We start from the raw sequence: 21,471 nt of genomic DNA, 5'->3' as shown, positions 1-21,471 counted from the left end.
GGTGGGGGTGGAATCCCCCTCCTTTTCCAGCTCATTCTCTGCCCCTGTAGCCGTGCTCCTCCGTTCCCTCTCTCTCTCTCTCTCTCTCTCACACACACACACACACACACACAAGCCAAGAAGCCAAAGGCTCCAGCCCAACAGGGAAGGAAGAAGGAGCATGCTGCTGTCAATCACCAGCCTTGCAGTCCCGCCCCCCTCATTAGGAAGGTAAACAATAAGGAGGATCAATGAGGGACATCGCTGAACAAATGAGAAGCAGGACATCCCCCCCCCCTCCATCACACACCCCCACCTGTTCCAAAAATAAATAAAATTAGATAAAACTGGCAGGCTAGGAAACAAGGTGCTGCCTAAATGTCTCCCTCCCTACTGCAAAAAAATGAGGAAAGGGAGGGAAGTGCAAAAGAGAGAGAGAGAATGGTGAAAGAGTGTGTGCACAATTCTTTTGGATTACTCCTGCCTCTCTCTCCCTTTCTTCGCTGCCCTGGGCAATCCCGTTAAACCTCACATGCTTGGTGCTTATTCAGATAACCCGAACAATACAGACCAATGGTAACCATGTGAGTCTTCACGAGCCACACAAGAATGCACTGGTTCAAATCCCCATGACCCCCCTCCTATGCAAAATTTATTCAAGAGCGCTAACTGCTCAGCAGCTTTCGTAAAAGCAAGTGCTCTAAACTTGCAGTTTCCGCAAGTTAATATTTTTTTGCAATTTGTTTTCCCCAACAGCTGCAACACTCGAGTCCCGGAACTAGGACTAGGATTTTGGGGCGAAGCAAAGTTTTCTTTCGTTTTTTTGGGGGGAGAAAAATGCTTTGTGAAAGTTGGAATCTGGAGAAAGGGGAAAAGGGGTGGGGGGGTGGGTTACGTGATCCTGTTTCACAAGATCTCAGCCTCTTGCTCACGCCGGCTGACAGGCAAAGATGGCGCTGGAGGGAGGCCAACTCCAGCGAGCAGACAAAGAGCAACATGGGAAATAATGGGTGACGGTGGGGGAGAAGAGTCGTCAGAGGAGTACGTCTCTCAAAACGAAAACAGCAACTTCGTATCATTCAAACATTAAGAAAAAATAAATACTTCAATAAAAGTCCTTTACTAGTAGATAGTTGCTCAATATGGAAGAGCATGACATGGCACATCAGTGGGCCCTGATTGGTCCTTTTTCTACAGCGCTGTTTAGACTTGTAGAGGGAAAAGTTCACATGTACTCAAGAGGGAAGTATGACGGGTGAGTCACAGGATGGCACCAGGTAGGGCCGTGTCTAGTTCTGCCAGTGGAACGTACCCTTCTGGTAAATCCCACCATAGGAATCCACCAGTAGTCACAAAACAGGCAGTAAACAGATGAGAGTGATGTGTGGGAAAGAAACTAGTGAAATTTGACACGTTTCCCAGCACTCTGAAGGGAACCTTCTGACTAACATTGCGTTGTGGTATTAAACCGGTTTAGACGCCACTTAATTACCCATGATATTGACAACTGCTTCTCCATATTTTGTTAGCGGAACCACAGTGATGTGTGGTTAACATAATGAAAGCACAAGTTCAGAATCTAAATGCTGAAAGACAACACTGAATTCGTTTTTGGGTGGTTGTATTGAACTCAACTTACACAACCAGCATTTACATTATAAGTTTCAAAACACAGAGGGGGGATTCAAATAGCTCAGGAGAGAAGGTAAACCCCTGAACAAAACCTTTAGAAATCCTAGAGATACACTCCGATGGAAATTAAACAAGGTCTCTGTGAATAGTGTAAGAAAGGGGGAGGCGTCCCTCCTTGCCTTATCTCCAGTTCCAGTCAACTAGCAATCTTGAAAGAGTTTGCAACATCATCAAAGCTGGCCATTTGATAGGATTCTAGTGCACCTAATCAATCTGAGGAATACCGCGGCCCAGACGTGTAACAAAGCTCAAATAGATTTACAAATGGGGTTGTTGGGGGGATAAGCTCCTGCACAGGATTACATATTGATTTTAAACATATAAAAAAGCTTATCATATAAAACCGTAGCCACACACACACACACACACACACACACACACACACACACGCACGCACACAAAATAGGAGACCTCTGCATAAATCCCTTTAAGAGTGAAGCGTCCACTTTCAAATAACACGCCCCGGAGTCAACCAAGTCACAGGAAAGAGGAGAGAGAAAAAAAAGTGTGTGTGTGTGTGTGTGGTAGGCAGATGAAAAGGGGCAAAAAGGGATCAATTTTGTGGCAGGGAATTGAGAGAGCAGGCATACCGCACAAGGCCGTGCTCCCAGACTGCTTTCCTCTCACCCAACAGGTAGACATGAAACCCTGGAGGACAGGGATGGTGGAATATCACTTTATACGGAGATGCTGGGGCGCACATCACATCAGCTGCACCCCAACTCCGCTTCTTCGTCTGGGGAGTTCTTAAACATGGAGCACCCACACACCCTTGGACACTTTCATATCCCTCCACTAACGCTTGATGGGGAGGGGGCGGGGGGGGGGGGGGGGGGTGGGGGTGCTTAGAGTTATTAGGCAATCAGTCACCGCTATCAGTGTTTCTCATCTGACGAGATATGGCTACGAGCAAATTTGGTCATGTGTAGACCAACAAATCAACACAGTGGAATACATCAATCAATCTTCTCAAAGTATAGGTTTCAACAGGTTTCCTTTCACCCAAACAAGCAGGTGTATATAGACACACACTGACACAGACATGCATACACAGACATACACACCTAGTTCAGTAGTGCCTTCTTATCATTTTACATTACATCTGGGCAGCCACATTCACTAGCCCTGCTCCCTAGTGACACACATAAGCTAGTATTGGTTCTAATCTTGCTTTAGTTTTTCTCCCTCTCTCTCAGATGCTGGTTGAGCTGATTTGATAGTGGTGGTTGGGAGGTTGAGAAGTCTCTCTGGTCCACACACACACACACACACACACACACACACACACACACACACACACACACACACACACACACACACACACACACACACACACACCACATTTGCCCAGCCGTCGCAGGTTAGACCAGCCTTTAGATGATGTTTCTGTGAGGAGATTTGGGGGGTTGCTATCAGGAGTAAATGTGTGTGTGTGTGTGCGTGTGTGTGCGTGTGTGCGTGTGCGTGTGAGTCTGCTTGAGCGACTGCACGGCTCGCCTCCCTCTTTTCTGTGTCATCAGCTGGCCAAGCAAATCAGCAATTACCTGTCGGCAGCCGTCCGCCCTGAATGGACCTGTTGGAGCACCAAATAAGAGAGGGGTGCGCCCGCCTCCTCGCCACCAGCTCAGAACTATCTCTGCCGCCGGGGGAAGAAAGCCCTCAGCTCAAACCCTCTGGCCGGGGAGAGGATGATGGAGCAGGAGAGAGAGAGAGCAGGAGAAAGAGAGAGAGAGAGAGAGAGAGAGAGCAGGAGAGAGAGATAGAGAGAGCGTGGCAGAAGAGAGAGGACATATCTCGAGGAGACTGATAAGTTGGGAACCCTTGAAAAACTCCAGTTTAGCAGTGTGTAGGCTGAGGGAGCGCACTGAATGATGAGCGCGCTGGCGGGCGGCGGGTGGCAGACGGGCGGGCGGGCGGCGGGGATCTACAGCCTCACAGGTGCCACACTGAGACACTCTCTCCTCACTGCTGCCCAGCCTCACGCCATCCTACACGAGGCGCCGCTCACTCCAAACACACACTACTACGACACTTCAACCCTGCGGCGTGCTTCAGTCTGAAACATTTCGGAGTTTTGCTAGTGTGGAGATTTATTTAAGGTTGTGTTGGGTGGGTGGGGAGGTGGGGAGTCACATGAGTGGTATCACGTTCGAGACATGAGCATTAGGAGACACACAGCTCAAGAGGAAGTGCTCGTTGTCTGCCAGCCCCAGCACTAAAGGCTGTTTACAGGGGCTGTGCTGGTGCTGGTGGTGGTGGTGGCGGTGGCGTCCCTGTTTGGCTATGCACGACCACCAGTGGCCCAGTCCCCCTCAACCTAATTACAATTGATTTATGATGGATCAGGTAAGCTTTATCAGGTGCAGAAAGAAATTACCATGGCTGGCCGCGGGGTGCGGCGGGGTCACCATCGAATAGCAAAATCAATTTGCATTGATTGTAAAAGGTTCATTTTGCAAAAGAGGACACTGTCAAAGGGATTAAACTTAACCAGACAACTTTGATACCACACAATAGGCTTTCTTATACCTTTTCCCTGGCAGGATAACATGCACTCTGAAAGATTATGTGTGTATGTGTGTGTATGTGAGTGTGTGTGTCTCTCTGTGTGTGTGTGTGCGTGTGTATTTATACATTTGAATTCTCAGATGTCTGCGGACACATCAAATAGATTTGGCATTGACGTGTGTGCCATTCAGGCTTATGGCAGGTATATTGTGGGTCACTATACATAACTGTGTAGATCCTGCAGCTTATCGTTATACATACGAATGCACTACACAGAGCCCAATAATGGCACAATGTGATACCACATGAAATAAACCAATTCTTTTTTTTCCCATTTAAAAAAAAAAAAAAAGGAAATTACTCATATCACAGATGATACAATCATCAAGTTTTAATGAACTGCTATCAGGTCTGTTCTTTTCTGCAGTCCCCATCCCCCAAAAACACACACACACACACACACACAGACACACACAGACACACACAGACACACACACCTCTCTTCCCAATATCTCATCCTCTCTTACCTTCAATCGCCAGCATTGCTCTTAACTCCCGGTTCAGCAGCTCAAAGCGTCTCTCAAGATCGTGTTCTTTTTCCCTGGGCAAGTTGTAAAAGTTCATCAATATGTTAATGACTAAATCATTAAACACTTAAAGAAACCTTTAATAAACATCGATTCGAGCACTCGCCTGCACCTCCAACCTCCTCACATTAATCTACTGCAAATAAGTGATACACAAACAGAAACAGAAGAGCTGTTTGGGGTTGATACGAAAAAAAGAGAGGGAGAGGGGGAGAGAGAGAGAGAGACGGAGGGCAAAAGGGGGATGAAAAAATAAGAGGGGTGGGGTATCAATGTGCAAATTCAATTTGACTTCTTTCAAAATGTATTGGAAATGAGCTAATTCTCCCCATAATAGAATTTGTCCTTCAGAGCCCCCGGTCCGCCACAGAGACAGAACTGAGGGAAAATAATCATGGTGGCGGGCTTAATTGACCACTTAAAAAAAGGCTCCCTTCCAGTGATATAATGTGATTAGAATACTTCAATCTGCCGCTTGCAAAAGGGGGCTTTGAAACTCCTACGATAGGAATGAAAAGGAAGTGAATTTTTTTTTTTTTCGGGAAGAGCCTTAATGGACGCCAGTTTCACACAGAGCTCTTCTCCAATGGTCAGTAGTAAAAACAATGCCAAGCTTCAACTACAAGCCCATTCTCTACTTCTGTACATAAATATACACCTCACATGCACAACACACACACATTTATATATACCAACACACATGCACGCACATGCATGCACGCACACACACACACACATAAATATATATATATATAATACATAAACAGAAATCTCATGTCTTGCATATATCTCTGTTCAGTTGAAGTTTGGCATTTATTTTGTGTATTACATTTGTTCTATGTACAAAAAACGCCTCAAGATGTCTAACTGGCCTCTAAATGAAATGGGTCTGCAGCAGTAGCAGCATCTAAAACAGGAGGAGGTGGAGTGGAGTGCTCCGTGTGAGACGGTGGAGGTCAGAGAGGGGATGAGACAGAGGGACGGACACTCACAGCAGAGAGAGCTGATTCTGCCTCCTGATCAGCGCGTTCTTCTTGTTCACCAGCATGAACCACTCCTGCATCATGGCCTCCTCCTCCTCCTTGTTGTTCCCTGCAGGACCAGAGAAGAAGCAGGTTAGTGTGTTTCCCTGTCACCAAAAAAATGTTAACTTGCCACAGGTGATCGTGCTCTATGGACACACACCACACACACACACACACACACACACACACACACACAGAGACTAGCATGTGGTTCCTGGTTTCCAAGCAGAGTGACATAACTTGGTATGTACAGCAGGAGTAACCGTGGCACAGCTGAGCATGAATATGAAGTGTCTGCATGTGTGATACCCACACCCTAGGCTTAAATACCTATGACACAATCTCTCCCCCCTTACACAAAGTCTTTTTTATAGTGGATTAAATACCTTTGACACAATCTCTCCCCCCGTACACAAAGTCTTTTTTTTTATAGTGGATTAACTGAAAGTGTATTAGAAGGCCAGTGTAACAAACCAAACAGGATCAAAACACTAAACAATCCCGTTGTACATTACACATGTGTGCAAGACTTAGCTCCTACCTCACAAGAGTTTACAGAAGATCATCTGACACACACACACACACACACACACGCAGATACATTTAAGTTAAGCGCTTCTCCTCCCCCTTGAGTGAGGTGAATCAAATGAGATTATCCGACAGGTTCGGCACAACAGCTGAGATTGACACGCAAGTTAGGAAGTCAGCCAGATGTGTGTTTCGAGGCAAAATATGAGACACTTTGCAAGACGGCAACCATTGTCAATAAAACTGAGCTGATGCTGGATTAAGAGCAGGGATTACTGCAGGGTTAGACACACACACACACACACACGCTCTTAAAGCCTTGTGGCGGGAGAGCTTAAGCGTTTGCGCAGCCCTCTCAGGCCTGGCTCAGCACGGCCGTAAGATCTGGAGGTCTAATGCTCCCCAACGTTAATGTAATACACAGGGAACGTGTGCCAAACGTCGCGGACTTACACCACAGGCGAGACGTCGCCCTCGCCGGAGGCTTAGACGCTGGGCTTGAGGGAACAGCGAAAGAAACCCTAACATGGCCGACATTACTTCTTCACTGGTGCACGAGGAGGGCATGCAAAGAGAAGCCTAAAAATAAATGATGACATTGCCGTATGCGTATGGGGTGACTTCAGGTGAAGGGAACGGCACGCCGCAAGGCTGTGTGGGTGTGTGCGCGTGTGTGCGCGCGTGTGTATGCATGCCTGGGAGTTTTGTAAGCGTCGACACGGATAACCCTTTGGGAAACCGTGGAGAACGCCGACTGAGTGTTTGTGTGTTTTCAGGTCGCCATAAGGACTCCAGCTCGACTTGGCTGTTCAGAGCAGAGAGGAGGGGAGTCTGAGGCACGTGACTTGAGTCAGCACACAGCATTGCGGGCGTTTCACTGACGCTAATTATTATTTCTCTGAGGGCAGATGAAGACAGGGCGGAGGTGGTGGTGGTGGTGGTGTGTGAGGTGGAGAGATGAAAGATCTCAGCTTATGTAATCACCTCTGCGCCTCAGTGAAACCTGCCTTCCACCGACAGAAGCAACAAGCCGAGCTAACATCGCTGCAAATGCAGTCCCATCGCCAGGCTCTGATTGGCTAATGGGCAGAGGCAGAGGAAAATAAGCAAACGCTCTCCCTCTGGAGTCTGGATGAGCACTGTAGGGTCAGCAGAGCTGGCATGCAGAAGATTACCCCCACAAAAAAAAAAAACCCTGGCCACAGCAGAAGTGTGTGCGGCATGACAAACTTCGCCACAAAGCGTGAAATAATATTCAGTCGCTGATGGAAGCCGGTGAGGTGGACCGTAAGTGACCCGAGGTTATCCATTAGTGCTGTAGATTTCTGAAACAATCTGGGGATCACACTGTGAATCATTTAATAGCGACTGATCTACAAGCTCAAAGAGTCAAGCTGAGGGGTTAGTACCAAGAGCGCATATGAAGAAATACAACTAATCTCCCTTAATATGGAACAAAATCACATCAACTTAAAATCAAAGCAGTAAATACATCATATGAAGTGGTCACAACAATAAATAATAATAACTCTGCTATTATAAATACTATAATATTAAAACTATACTATCGCTATATTATAACTTCAGTCTATTTCAGTTTTCTTTCTGATAACACCTACAAGACTGATGGAAGTAACCAAACATCAACATCACCAATCATCTAATTCCCACATTTGAAGGGAGGTTCTATTACTACGCTGGCCTAAATGTGTAGCTGCAGTCGGACAGGGGATTGAACGAAGCCCTAGTTCTTAGGGACTCAATCTGATCTGGTGTCAGCCGAGCTCCGGCAGGAGGTATGGCGTTTCTTCTCTTTTCCTCTCCCTATCATTCCTGCCCCTCTCCCCTCGTGCTCTCCCCTCGCCTCGGCTCTGCTCTGTGGTGAGCCTTGGCACCCATGTGATGGTGACGCCGGTCATGTGAGACAGACAAATCCACGGGCCACAACAAAGGCAGCGGCCGCTCGACGGGGGGCTCCGGCGGGGAGAAGCCCTGTCACTCGGCTACCCCCCCCCAAACCCACTCCCCCCCAAACCCACTCCCCAGCCGAAACACAGGATTGTTCTGCAGGGGGAGCCTCTCTCAAGTCTGCCTCTCGCCCAGATGTGTGTCATTTTATTAATAAAAAAAGAAGAAAAAGAGAACAGAGAGAAAGAGACAGAGGGAGAGTGAGCGAGAGCGAGAGAGAGAGAGAGAGAGAGAGAGAGAGGGATGGAGAGACAGCGGGAGGGAGGGAGAGAGAGAGAGAGAAAGAGAGGGTGAAAAAAGTTGGGATTTAGGAATCAGTCCATTGGATTACCATGGAGGATGTTTTTTCTTTTCCTTTTTTATTTTCCTCCACGGCGGCGCAACTCGGAAGGGATAAAGTGCGCACTGACAGGTCATTGTGACTCGGCACGGTCAAATAAAACAAGCAAATAATAAACGCTAATATTAAGCCTGTGTGACATTGTGAAGGGACTTTGGATTACCACCACGGCACCCCCCCCTCCGAACGGCCATCCCAGGCTGTGTGTGTGTGTGTGTGAGAGTGTGTGTGTGAGAGACGGCGCACTTGCAGAGGGGCTCTCTGTCCTCGGCTGTTTGTGTCTAGTCAGACACACACACTTTCTCTCTCTCTCTCTCACTCACACACACACACACACACTCCAGAGCCAACCCCTTGAACGCTGACCCTGGTCACTTCTGACACAGGCAGGAAGGCATTCTCACCCCCATTCTGCAGGCCAAACCTTTGATCTCGGTGATTGGGCCACACTAGGACACACAGCTCGCTTCATTAAGCGAAAATTCCACAAGCCCAATTACTATTCAACGACGGAGTAGGGAGACTTTTCTCTCTCGCGCCGACTCGACTCAGCTGAGGGTTTACTTTCTGAAGTTGACTAGTAGAGGATGAAGCCTTTGTTTATGTTGATGTTATTGTGTCTGATTAGTTCATTTGGTCTTTCACAGGCAGATCTGTTTTGGTATGCGGCAGCTTTTGTACACTATGTTACTTTTAGGAGCTTTTAGTGCAGAAATCCTCGTTGGAGTGGTTTTATTATGTCCTAAAATACTACTTAACAGGGGTAGTAATACATATCTCAAGAAAGTGTTAAATTGCAATATTTACTAAAATAATTGTATACAAAAATAATTTAAAATAGTTATTAAAGCAAATGTATAAAATGTATAAAATCCGAAACTGAAAACCTAATTTGGAGGGAGAACAATAAATCCTATTCTACTCCTGGATATTAATGATAGCAAAAGTTAAATAAAAAAATATTTGCCACCATCCAATATTTTTTTCTTTACTTTTCTGTTTTGATTTTGACACAATTATTTTTTCCCAATATGTTTGACTGGTTTGTGAGTAGAAATTCACCTGGAGGTAAATGTCACAGACCTGCTACAAAAATACTGCCATTTAATTCCAGGACACCAACACAGAAGTCTCCTAAGAAATAAACCAGCTTAACTATGGCTTTTCTGCAACGTCCTAGTCATTTTCTTACATTAAAAAGATAATGCAATGTGTAAATTAAATGTGTACTTATACCACTATACTAACCTTAATAATATACATTACCTTTCCTATGTTAAGCATCATATTACAACTCACCAAGCCTTTTAATGTGTTATCATTATTACACTTCAATTTTTCATATTTCTGACAGTCATAGGCCACATTGTTATATTGACAACTTACATACATTTTAATGTACTGAAATACTACAATTTTACAAGAAAAGCTTTATCATAACTGATCATCTAGTCAATGAATACCTTCCAATGACAAGCTATCATATTGCCATCCACTTTAAACATATAAACACTCGTACAGTGCTGAATATAGGTATTGCTAGTGTAGACGTTAGTGTGAGTCATGTAAAGGTCCTGTTTGTAAGCTTAAGGGACTATCCTGGTATAGGCCTGCTAAAATAGCTAGCCTCTGTAGCCAAAGACTATAGCCACCGTTCTACTGAAACCTAATAAATATGCTTAAGTCCCTGCAGTCATACATGTGACTTTTACTGGCTCATACCAAATACCTGGTTAATCTGTGTGTGGCGTTTCTGTGTGTGTGTGTGTGTGTGTGTGTGTTATAACAAATATTTGACTGTGAGCGCGTCAGCACTTTTATGAGGTAGATGTTACATGTAGCACAAACATACACACTAGTAAAGATTTTCCCCCTAAAAAATCTTTTGAAATCACTGTGTATTTTACAATTATACAACACATATGTGTTAATGTGATTTATGTGCATATTGTGTATATCTAAACACAATCACTTGTTACAATCAATATTGTAAGAGCAAAGCAGCCACCAACTGGGCCGTGTTGATATTTAAATTATATTTAATTATATTTTCATTCAGATCATACATATCAAGCCCACAAGAATATCTTAGGTCCCCTGCTTTGAGATATTCATACAAATAATAACAAATTAGAATTTAAAAGTAAACTTACACAACAGGAGGACTGTTTTGTTTGGCCTTATTTTAGATTAATTACATATTTTCCCCACCTCATTTGGGATAGATAAAAATCTGCAAATTGTATTATGCCACCAGAACAATTACAAATGAATCCTGATTTTGGTGCGTCCTGTTAAAAAGACCTGGATTTCCTTTCCTCCAAAAAGAGTGGAAGGAGGGGGAGGCGTGGGGGGGGGGGGGGGAGGGAGTAGTAGGAAGAAAGGAATAGAGGAAAAAGAAAAGAAATATATTAAACCCTGTGATCACAGCAAGCTCTTCTCATTTCTTATCCAACCATTTTCTGTTTAATCCAATACCCGGTAATCCAATTTGTCTATCGGAGTTTTAAGGGGGCAGATCTCAACTTCTCCCCGGCTAAGTCACTTTTTGAACATTACAATTTATTTGGAGTGGAGTGACAGCGCGAATGCTCCTGATTACGCACTGCTGTCGCGACCACGCTCTAATGTTGTGAAGATCTTGCTCTAATGTTGTGAAGATGGTTTTTTTTTTTTAGAGAGGAAAGAGAGTAAAAACACTGAGAAAGGAAGGGAGTAAAGAAAAACAGAGAGAAAGAACGAAAGAAAGAAAGAAAAAAGAGAAAGAAAAGGGGAAGAAAAAAAAGAACAAGATGAACATTGTTTCCTGTGATTAAGTAAGAGCTCATTAAAGGGCTGTCGCCGCTTCTTTCTGAATATGCATGAAGCACATAATCAGATCGGGCGCCATCACTGGAGGGGAATATGGTAAGTACAAAAGGATTGATTTAATGACTTGGAGTGGCTCTGCATTGGGAGCAGTCTTGTTAGCCGGGGATTGAAAGGATGGAGACTGGCCGCGCTCCGCTCGGGAGGGAAAAAGAAAGGTAGTTTAGCTTTTTAGCCACAATACCTAATCTCGGGATAAAGCAGCGCCGCCATTGTGCCAGGGAGTGGGGGCCGCTACTAGTTGCAAAACGGATAGAGCGCGCCTTTGCTCTTGTTTAAGTCAAACTGGTTAACCCCAGACTGCCGTCTTCCTCTGCTTTTTGAGCTTATCGGTCCCCGTGTCTCTGAGCGACCAAATCCCACGTGGGCCAAGAGCTGGGACTATTTCTGACTGATGCAGAAAAATATACAGAAGTGAAGATTTAGAAAGACATAAAAGCTCTTAATTAATGCACACAGAAGAGGTATTTCAAGGACACAAACACGCACACACACATTTATATATGTGTTTATATATGTGTGTGTGTGTGTGTGTGTGTTGTGTGTTTATATATGTACAGCCACACATACACACACACACACACACACATACATACACACCGTAATCATTATTTTTTTTACTTTATTTAAGTATTTCATTTATATTCATAACTAGCTTGCTAGGTATGTAACCAGGTAGATGTAGTTATAGATATTGCTGGACAGAGATCAAGTCTAACAAACATTCGACATGAGTGGACATCCTTTTCATTCCAGGCTGTCAGTGAAGACCAGAGAGAAAGGAATGAGATACAGTAGACACCTTAAGAATCCCAGCGCCTTTAACCAGTTCACGCTCTCTCTCTCTCTCGCTCTCTCTTTCAATCTCCCTTTCTCGCTCACAAAATGCCAGGCCCCTAACCTAGTAGGATTCAATAACTGCTGTTGCCGTTATTTATTATTTGTTGCTTGCGTTACGGCTTAACCTCTCCCCAGCACCCTGCAACTCAACACAGTCAAAAATAATAATACAAAAAAAGTGGAACAAGAATTCATAATCATGGGCTGTGTTTAACTACAGGGGGACAATCCGCTGGCAGCGCCTGGCCCGGGCCAAAGTCCCTTTTAATGAGGGGAAAGTCTTGGCTATACATGCGCCGTTATCGTGCCATCCTTTTATGTAATTGTATGAGCGTGTGCACCGTGTGAGAAAAGGCTTGGGCAGACAGGTTCTCTCCTCTGCGACGACGGCCTCTCTCTCTCTCTCTCTCTCTCTCTCTCTCTCTCTCTCTCTTTTCTCTCATCACTCCCTACTGCGTAGAAGCACAAACAGCCCTCAGCAAACATCCCAGAGCTAACAGCAGATCACACCTCTCTCTTTTTGGCTCACTATATATGTGAGTATGTGTGTGTGGTTTGGGGGGTGGGGTGGGGGGTGGTAAAACAAACACTTGGATAATAGATTTCTCTTTTTCGATTGAAATGTTTCGTATCATTTCACTCTGGCAAAAAAAGAAAGAGAGAGAAGTTCCCTCTCTCCACTCTGCACGCACACAGCTTTTCTTTTGGCTAATCTGCCTGATGTTTTTCTTTTGTCTTTACAGTGGGAATTCATTATTAAAAACAGTTTGCCGTCAAGGGATGCAAGTCAAGTGTGCAGTATATTTTCTTGTTGGCTTTCAATGACCCATGGCCACCAAAAAAAAAACCCCACCAACCTTGCATCACACACCCCCCACATTCCATCAAATTTGGTGTGTGAGTGTGTGCGCGTGTGTATTTTTTTCAATCAATAAACATTATCACCGACTGACAGACTACGCCATCTCTGTATCTCTCATCTGGGAGGGAGCTGCTCCACTATCTCTGTCTGGCCACTGGAGCCAGTATACATTCGTCTCACTTCACAGTGGAAAAAAATAACCTCTTCTTATAATATTATAGAAGAAATAACACAAACCAATAAATAAACATAAAAGATGATGGCCGAGGTCACACGCAAACAGCCCCCCCCCCCATAAGAAAAACAAACAGGTAAGATGACGGCCTGTGCTGAATTATAAGCGTAGGGAATTTTTGGCTCACAAGGGGTATGTGAAAACCTCATCATTGCATTTCACTGACAAACTGTGCAGCAAATCCAGTTCTATTTGCCTATAATTACACATTAATCTGCAGAAAAACCCATACACCCAACTAAATAAAAACGGTGCAGTAACCACAAAGGAATAAAAACTGAATTCAGTGCTTCTGGGGAAAAAAGGAACGAGACTGAGAGAACTGCAGTTGTAGAATTTTTAGCGCAATTAGCATCTATTAGCAGAGCCCTTCACCTTCATACCGGTGGCAAAACTCAAGGAGAGAGCACAAAATAAAGGCACGACCCCACTGGGACGGCAGGGAAACACTGGCGACCGAGGTGCCCCCTTTTTCTCAGCTCCTTATTATTTTGATCATTGCTGCTATTGCCATCATTTCATTCTGTGGGCCTCCTCAAGGGTCCGCCTGGGCAGTGTGTGCACCACAGAGGCAGAATCAAGGGGCCTTTTGTGAAAAGCAGGACACTTCAGGTAATTAATATTGTAAGAGGGGCAGATGAGAGGTCCGACAAAAAAGAAAGATCACCTGGTGAAGGCTCGGGGAAAAGAAAGAGGAAAGGGAGAAAAGGTGTTTCATAGAAAGGCTTTTCTCTGGGGGCCACACAAGGCCTGCGAGCACAATGCACTGACACCGTATTTTAGCACTTGTGCTCAACAGGCCCTCCAAGGGCCTAGCACCGATGAGAAGAGAAAAACCTATCCCGGTTAATAATCTCATAACAATGGCTAAAAGACATCATCCTATTAACTAGTGATCTCCAGCGCTAATGCCTGTTACTTCCCCCGCTCCTCTGAGAAGGAGGGGGTCCCAAGCAGACAGTGGGAGTCGTGGCCTGGTTAGGCCTCTCTCACCTTTTATCCAGCACTCTTGTTTGGGGACCTTTCAAGTGGCTGAGGAGAAAGGGTCAGTGATATTATGGAGCTCTTAGAAACATGCCCCCCCCCCAAAAAAAAAAAAAATTCCAGATTGCATTTGTTAAGTTCTACAAGACGTTTGTAATCGAGTTTAATGTCGACACGATGGATCAATGATCTCTCTTTTCTGTACCTACCTCCCCCAATCCTTTGTTCTCTTTGCAAGTAATTTGGTGTACTGTCTACGTGTACGCCTAACATCAGAGCTACATGGCTAGCACCACTTCCTCCCCACTTCTCTCATCTCTTATTCCCCTTTTCTCTTTCTCTTCCTCCTCCTTTTACCCCCGACTCCTTGTTGCACATTTTACCTTTTTTTTTTTTTTTAAAACCCCTTTTTTGAATCTTTTCTTCCCGGAAGAGGGGGAAGAATATTTAATGAGCGCAGTGGCTGAAAAGGCTCGGAACTCGGCGACACAAAAAGCGTTAAAAATTCTCATTTAGTTGTCTTTATTTTGCTAGCGCCATGTGGTCCTTGAAGATGGTGAAAACACGGGAAGCAGAGGGGGGGGATCAGAGCAGGCTCATTAGCATGGGCACAGAGCTGGAGAGGCCGCAGCTATACAGCAGGGCCTACTCCAGCGCGCCTGAGAGAGAGGGAGAGAGAGAGAGAGAGGGAGAGAGAAAGAAGGGAGAGACGAAGACGACAGAGAGAGAGAGAGAGAGAGAGAGAGAGAGAGAGAGAGAGAGAGAGAGAGAGAGAGAGAGAGAGAGAGAGCGGCTGGTGGTGGTAAGCTCTCAGTCCCTCATTGTGCTTTTGTCTTTCCCCCCAGACCGTCACGCAGCAGGGGCAGCAGCCCCCAGGTTGTATGGGAGAATTATGGGCAAAAACACACACACAAAACATATGATTCTCTCTCCCCCCCCCAAGAAAAGACTTGAAATACGTGAAATAAGAAGGGTAAGAAGAGGTAAAAAATAAAACAAATAGGTTTAAATTACCTAGCTAACGTTGGTGTAGTTGAATATAAGGCGAACTAGACTGGTAGCGGCACATTAGGTGTGTTTTATGGCAAAATGTCAGTTTCACCGACCAAAATATTAAGGATAAAACCAAAATCACCACTTTCCATTTTTCCCTTGCAAGATTTTCCATTGATACATTTTTGGACTAGAAAGAGCATATGCAAAAAAAAAAAAAAAAGGGGGGAAAAAAATCCATGTATACTATTAAATGTTGGGCATTAATGGGAAAAAGCGTTCTCCATATTTTAAAATCAAATACAGAGCCACAATTGCAGCACTACATGGTTTGCGCTCTCTCCCATCAATTACATGTGTGACTACTCATGTACACATATTAATCCCATCAAACCACACGTATCAGAACACTCGCAAAGCAGGTGCGTGTGCAAGTATGTGTGTACACATAATTAAAGTACATATCAGTGAGCAGGCTAAATAAACGGCCGGCGCTTTGATGAATGGGAGGTGGGGGGAGGAACCGAGAGAGAGAGAGAGAGAGAGAGAGAGAGAGAGAGAGAGAGAGAGAGAGAGAGAGAGAGAGAGTGGAAGAGAGAGAGAGAGAGAGAGCGAGAAGGAGAGGGAGGGGGGGGGGCAAGAGACAGACCCTGTTAATGGCCTCCATCTCGCCTCGGCCTTTCCAAGTTGTAGTGAAACGGATAAAGGCCTAGTTGGATGGGTTTATCTGCTAAATCCTTGTGCTTGGCCTGCTATCTTGGATGATGACCCCAAAGAATGTCAACAGCTCATTTCCCAGAGAGCTGGAAGGAGTCACCATGCAAGTCATAATCTGCTTGCCTCTCAAAAGGCCTCCGACTCAAATGCCGCCTTACACCATGCAAGCTGTTCAATCGCCTTCAGCCTTCCAAAGTCTCGACTGACTAGTCAGGAGACAAACATGCTTCAGAAATAAACCAAATCAACATATGTTCAATGGGTTTTGCTTTTTAAAGTGTTTATTTTCAAGCATCTAGACACACAATGTGGATTTCCCTATGTATTTTAAAAACATCTTTTTAAATTGATGACGGATGTTTAGCGTCAGGTTGTCTTGTTACATTTTACTTAAACTAAAATTAAAGAAATTGAAATATTTTACAATTGTAATCCGTCTACATTGACGGAGTCCCTGCCTCATTTTTTGCACTGACCACTTATTTCCCTTGGTAACACAAGTCACGAACTTAGAGGCAAAAACCTGAATGACTGTTTCTTCTGCCCTTTTTTTTTCTCTGGAGGCCGTCTATTGGCAAGAGCCGTCTGCAGCGGGCTCACCGGCCTCCGCTGGGCTCCAGCACCAGATGTTGCCCAAATGATCAACAATTGGGGGCAACAATGACGAAAAGAGAGAAGAGGTGGCGGGAGTAGAGGAGAACGGGGGGGTCAGAATAAATTAATGACTGATTCCTCCAGCTTTGATGGAATTAGGAGCACTTCTTTTCTCAATGTGCCATGTGAACGTCCTTGCGTTAAACGTTTTTTTCTTCTCCTTTTTCACCCCTTTCTCCCACCCCCACTGTCTCTCTCTCTCTCTTCCTCTCTCTCCTTCCTTCCCTCTGCCCCCTTTTTTGACAAGTAGGGCCACCCAGCAGAAAGCAACTGATGCAAAACCCAGGAGTAATCCCCTCTGTTTATCTCCTCTCCGTGGTTAGCCCCAACACAGAGCCCATTATCTCATGGATTTAGGCAAACTTTCATTTATTTGTTGGCCTTGGGTATTTCTTTTTTTTTTTACCCTTTTCTCCAACTTAGTTGCCTGAGAGGAGGATCCCCCCCAGTCCCCCTATTCCAATGTAAATAGATTTGCATTGGGGGCTACAATGCATCTAGTTGGGGTCCTGATTAGTCACCAGTGGGGTAAGGCTTGCTTGCATGTGGGGGTCCTGAAGCACACATGTATATGTAAACAATAGGGCTTCCAGGAGAGAGGAGCGAGTGCATGCATATGTATCTGTGGTGTGGGCGCCAGAGCCCCCCGAAATGTTTCACTGGGCCAAGAGGGATGCGCCGAAATGGGCCACGATTCCGCTTTCTCTCCCTCTCAACCTCTCTCTCTCGCGCTCTCTCTCTCTCTCTCTCTCTCTCTCAACCTCTCTCACTCTCTCTCTCACTCTCTCACTCTCTCACTCTCTCACTCTCTCCTTCTTTCAGCCAAAAACAAGGGCAGCATACCATGCTGTGGCGTGCAACTTGGCTAGAAGCGAAGAGTCTTGTTTACGCTTTCTGAGTTTTTGTGTTTATGCTTATACAAGAGCCAGTCGTTCTGCAGCGAAACAGCAAAGTGAAACAGAGGGGATTCATCCCAGTCAGCGAAGCGAGATTCATATATATTAAATAAATAAATAAAAAACACCAAAAAAAAAAACAAACACAAAATTAAATATATGGCAAAAAAACATGGCAACCTCGCTGTATATAACGCTGTCGTCTACAAACTCCATAGCACTGGTGTAGACGCAGGATGCTGTTAGGAAATAAAGCAGGCCTTCACTTGAGGGCTGGATTAAAGAGCCTCAGCTGTACTGAGGGCTGGGCTCTCACAGGTGGCTGCTAAGCTGGAGCGCTTTGGTTTGTTCTGTCTGTGTGTTTACACACACTGAGGTGGGAGAGTCTGGGGGGAACGGCGGGGGGGACGAGGTGGAGAAATGGTTGACTCAGTTGATTATGCTCCGACCGACCGACCAAACACTCAGCGCATGAGCAGCTGCGGAGGAAAATAAACTATCGAAGGACTGGTGGCACTTCACGGGATGACATTCTTTCATGTTGCATTCTACAATCCTCGTATTTGAAATATATGAAGATCTTACTTTAAATTCATAAATTACTTATTTTCCAACAGCTTAGTCTGTACAATGACACTCAACAAAATGCTATTAAGTGTTATTGTGACAGGAAAAAGCCTGATAAGACTGATGCGACTCAAAGATAACACAAAAAGACACGAAGGCATGATCTAATTACACATTCAATTAATGATGCTCAGGCCTGTTCTACTTGATCACTGGCATTACGAGTTTAGTGAGACGGCCTCCCAAACACTGTTGCATGCTGAGCACAAGCAGGACTGGGTGTTTGTGTGTGTGTGTGTGTGAGGCTGTGTGCCCTCAGAGTCAGATGTGTGTGTGTGTGTGTGTGTGCCCTCAGAGTCAGATGTGTGTGTGTGTGTGTGTGCGTGTGCCCTCAGAGTCAGATGTGTGTGTGTGTGTGTGTGTGTGTGTGTGTGTGTGTGTGTGTATGTGAGTGTAGAGGGGGGTGGTGCAAGAGAGAAATGGAGAGAAGGGAGGACTGAAAGAATAAGAGCAGGGAGAGAGAATTGAGAAAGAAGAAAGAAGGGGGGGGGGGGGGGGGGGGGTATAGAGGGACAGATAAGGCACAATGGAGGTCCTGGAGTCTGCCGACAGCCCCCCAGCCTCTGCTCTTTGCATAAGTGACTCCTCCCCCTCCATTAGCACGGCTCGGCCCAGCTCCCCAGGCCATGTGTTAGAACAAATTTGAGCAGTGTCATATTGCACGCGTTTCAAGAAGGCCAACACGCTTACCGGCCAATTTGCTTAATGAATTAAGCTCTGGGAGTAATGGCTGTGCTAACACCATTAGCTACCACCTTAAAAAAAGAAAGGAATTGGGATTTTGTGGATTCCGGCATTTTTTTCTCTCTTCTTTTTCCTAGCCCACCCCCTTCTCCACTATCCTATTCTCCTCTCTCAATCTCTCTAGGTTTGCTTAAGGAGTTTTCATCAAGTGTGTACCACCTTGTGTGGCTTTTCTCTCTCTCTCTCTCTCTCCGTCCCTCAATCTCTCTGTCTCTCTCTCCCTCAATATCTCCGTCTCTCTCTCTCTTTCTCTCTCTCAGGCCTAATGTCCCTACCACACAAACCCCTATCAAGCCCAGGACAGACAGCCCAACACAACTCCACTGTGATGACAAACTGCCCTAGACTGTGTACCACTACCACCACCTGACCTCCCATTTAAATGGAAATAAAGTGTCCTCAGCAGGCTGCTGGGGTATGTGTCCCAGAGAGATGAGCACAATAGGAAATGAACCAGAGAGGTAGCATAGGAGGCCGTTTGCAAGTGAATGTAGTAATTATGGCCAAACCCCCCGCTCATTACACTTAATTGTTGAGTGTGGCTGAATCAGTTACCATTTGAAAAGGTCTATTAATTGACTGTATTGCTGCAATTCAATTATGTTGTCAGGACACAATTTGTAAACTAAATAATAATCAATTATGCAAATGTATCCCCACACCCAAACCACAGTGTTAAGTATATCCTCTACAGGGAATCCTGAAAACAAATGCACTTAGGGGAGGGGGGGGGCAACATGAATAAACACTCAAATTCAGGCAAATTCCACTGAGTGAGAGGGGTGGGGGGCAGACAGGGCCAAAGGCAGACCAGCAGAAAAACAAGGAAAAAGGACAATCCGTAAATAACAATAAACTCATCTAAAAACAAAACAGAACAGAACAAAAACAAAACAAAAAAACGAAATGAATGAAAAAAATACCCTGGTCCTACAATACATTTGGCCGGCACTGAGGCTGTGGGGCTGTGTGTGTGTGTGTGTGTGTGTGTGTGTGTGTGTGTGTGTGTGTGTGTGTGTATCCTGTGATTGGCTCTGGAGCTCAGCGTGCTTCTTGGCTGCGTAGTGGCGGTGGTGGCAGAGCAGAAGGGGCTATCGGCAGCGGCCGGATGAAAGGGCTCCGGGACGCTCCAGTAAAAAGGGGGAGATTATAATAAGCGCCGCCATTGTCCCTCCTTTTGAAAATGCTAATCAGCCATATCAGTGGCAGCCCGCGCTGCTGCATGTACCAGCATTTAAGTTCAACATTTTAGAGCACTGCAAGCCTGTGGCCCTGCAATAGAGGCACACGAGAGAGACAGAGAGATTGAGAGAGAGATGGAGAGAGAGAGAGATGAAGAGAGAAAGAAAGAGAGAGATGGAGAGAGAGAGAGATGAAGAGAGAGCGAGAGAGAGAGAGACGTGGGGGCAGTTGGGCAAGAGAGGCCGTGTGACAGTAGCTTGTCAAAATTTCCGTGCAGTTATTAAAAAAAATCGAAATTACACATCTTACAATGTGCTCTCAAACTCTAACAATGAACACCTCCCCACTGCCCCTCAATCCATCTTCCCAAACCACACTCTCTCAGCTGCCCCCGCCCCCCGCCCCACTCTCAACCCACCCCATGCGTTTTATCTTAAGATTTTCAGACAATGCCTGGAGGATCCCGTTCACTAATCTTCCTAAAAATCCCCTTTCATCCAACTGTTAAAGAATGTCTGAAAGGCTGACACCGACCCAAAAAAAGAGGCAAATCACGGCACATCTGGGAGTGGTGGCCAGAGTTAGGTTGGGGGGGTAAGTCGGGGGCATTTGGAGTGGTGGCGGCCTGCTGAAGAGTCCGAACAACTTAACTAATTAAATTGCTGCCGCTTTTTTTCCCTCCTTTTTTCCCACTCGAACTCTCAAATGGCCCGGGAGACTAAATAAACTGAGGAGCCTTTTTTTAACCCAGTCTTTTTTCTGACCTAATTCAGCCCTGAGGTCTTGAGCTCAAAACTTGATTGTGGCAGTTTGTTTCTCAAAGCTCACAGCTAAGATATGCGCAATAACACCACACAAAAGAGATCTAAATTATAAACTCACTTAAAGTGGAACCTTCATATCTAAATTAACTCTTTAAATATCTAAACTCACAAAGAGTAAATATTAAGAAATGTTAGTAATGTTCTCTGCTGAAAACACGAAGTAAAGCAAAGGGAGATGAAAAGAAAAAAAAAAACACACTGTGGCTGGTCCACTGCAGAACTCCATATAAACGGCAGCTTCTGATCCTGCAGTGCTTTTTGGCCGGCCGGCAGGATGAAAGCGAGCGCTTTATGAGCAAAAAATTCCTGCATTTGTCTCCTGCTCCCTTTGCGCTGGACACTGGGCACACTCACAGCACGGAGGAATTTCAATGAGGCCTTTGCACTCAGAAAATTAAGAACGGACAAAGGTACGGAG

At 45.3% G+C, this 21,471-nt stretch overlaps 1 protein-coding gene across 1 annotated transcript in view; it reads right to left on the bottom strand.

The window, feature by feature from the left end:
• Window positions 1–21,471, bottom strand: part of ehbp1 (EH domain binding protein 1) — a gene marked incomplete at its 5' end in the record, with an annotated part of 62,662 nt that overhangs the window by 3,185 nt on the left and 38,006 nt on the right. The window contains 2 exons of the mRNA XM_080849091.1: window positions 4,707–4,780; window positions 5,759–5,858. Of these exons, the coding sequence (XP_080705217.1) occupies window positions 4,707–4,780; window positions 5,759–5,858 (174 nt within the window). The remainder of the gene's footprint in view (window positions 1–4,706; window positions 4,781–5,758; window positions 5,859–21,471) is intronic.

This window comes from Sprattus sprattus (assembly GCF_963457725.1).
Source record: "Sprattus sprattus genome assembly, chromosome: 12".
Lineage (NCBI taxonomy): Eukaryota > Metazoa > Chordata > Actinopteri > Clupeiformes > Clupeidae > Sprattus > Sprattus sprattus.
Note: the sequence above shows the minus strand (reverse complement) of the source record. Positions and strands in the feature narration are given on the sequence as shown.